The sequence below is a fragment of the Dendrobium catenatum genome, unplaced genomic scaffold (genome assembly GCF_001605985.2).
Source record: "Dendrobium catenatum unplaced genomic scaffold, ASM160598v2 fragScaff_scaffold_134, whole genome shotgun sequence".
In the NCBI taxonomy this organism is placed as follows: domain Eukaryota; kingdom Viridiplantae; phylum Streptophyta; class Magnoliopsida; order Asparagales; family Orchidaceae; genus Dendrobium; species Dendrobium catenatum.
Genome location: NW_021318596.1, coordinates 150,491 through 151,810, shown reverse-complemented (window position 1 = coordinate 151,810; position 1,320 = coordinate 150,491). Strand labels below are relative to the sequence as shown.

General features: G+C 46.0%; 1 protein-coding gene across 1 annotated transcript; it reads left to right on the top strand.

Annotated features, from left to right (window-relative positions):
- LOC110108356 (putative invertase inhibitor) lies at positions 1-958 on the top strand. Its single transcript, XM_020838974.2, has one exon. The coding sequence runs from the start codon at positions 79-81 to the stop codon at positions 604-606; it is 528 nt and encodes a 175-aa protein (XP_020694633.2). The 5' UTR covers positions 1-78; the 3' UTR covers positions 607-958.
- The last annotated feature ends 362 nt before the right edge of the window (positions 959-1,320 follow it).

Below are 1,320 nucleotides of genomic sequence, written 5' to 3'. Positions count from 1 at the left end.
TATTTTTTCGTAATCGCACCCTAATGCTACAATTTGGCCTCAATTATGCAAGTGAGAAGCTTCTGAACACCAAAAATAATGGCGAGAAAAAATAATATTTCTCTCCTCTTCCCCCTCCTCCTCCTCCCCATCATCTCCATCACCGCCGGCGGACCTGCCACTGTCTGCAGCTTCCTCGGCGCCAGCTACGTTTCCTACGACTATTGTATGGCTGTTCTATCCTCCGATCCCCGCAGTTCCACTGCTGACCCCCACGGCCTCGCCTTAATCACCGGTGACCTCGCCCTCGCCAACGCCACCGCCGTCCGCTCCACAATCAAACTCCTCCTCAATAATTCCTCTGACCCTTTCATCCACACCTGTCTTTCCCACTGCCGGAAAATCTACGAGGGCGCCATTTCCGATGTCCGGAAGGCGGCGAACGCCACAGCTCGCCGGAATTACGCCGCTGCCGAAGAACTTTTCGATGGCGTTCTCAATGCTCCCTCCGACTGCGAAGCAACCTTCTCAGCCCGACCTGTAGCGTCTTCTCCAATTGTGAAAGAGGACAACGAGTTCTCCGACATTGCTTGTTTGGGAAGAGCTATCAACAATTACTTGAAATAGGGGTATTTGAAGCTGAAATAAAGTGGTTGGTATTGATTTGTTTTGATTAAAAATGATGAAGAACTTCTATAATTGCTTGGTTTTAGCTCATTCTATTAGTTTGTTGGTTCATTAAAGACATGAAGATTGAGTGGCTTCAATGCATGCTTATAATTTATCTGCTCCAATCTTATTTTAGCTTTTTAGAAAATAGCTAGAGAGCAAGAAAGTTAGGTTATTTCTATGGCTTGAATCCTTCCAGCTCATCCTTGTATTTTTGAAGGAAATTGAATTCTCAGCATTATCAATTCTTGGTAGGACCTTTGTACATTTATATATTGATATTGAAGGTTTTAACAAAAGAAAAATCTAATGAATCTTGAGTTTGACTTTGATGCTTACTTATGGGGGTGTCAATATTTGACACGACCCGAAAATTCAATCTGAAAATTTTGGGTTTGGGTTGACCCTAGCCTGAACTGGGTCGGATTCATGTTAAGATTGACCCGAAAACTCAAGATTGACCGGAATGACCTGCACTGCCCTCGTTGATCAGACTTGCACACGCTGACTGCTGACCCTCCTACTCGCCGTCTCCGCGTCCTACACTCTTTTCGTGTTCACCGGCCCACCACTGATGCTGACCCGCCACTGCTGGCATTGTCGTGTCCGTGGGTCGGGCCGGGTTGACCTGAACACCAAGTGGGTCAACCCGGTTATTGTTTAAATTTTTAA

Coding starts and splice junctions, on each gene's coding strand:
- LOC110108356 (XM_020838974.2), top strand. CDS start 79: ATGGCGAGAAAAAATAATATTTCTCTCCTCTTCCCCCTCCTCCTCCTC.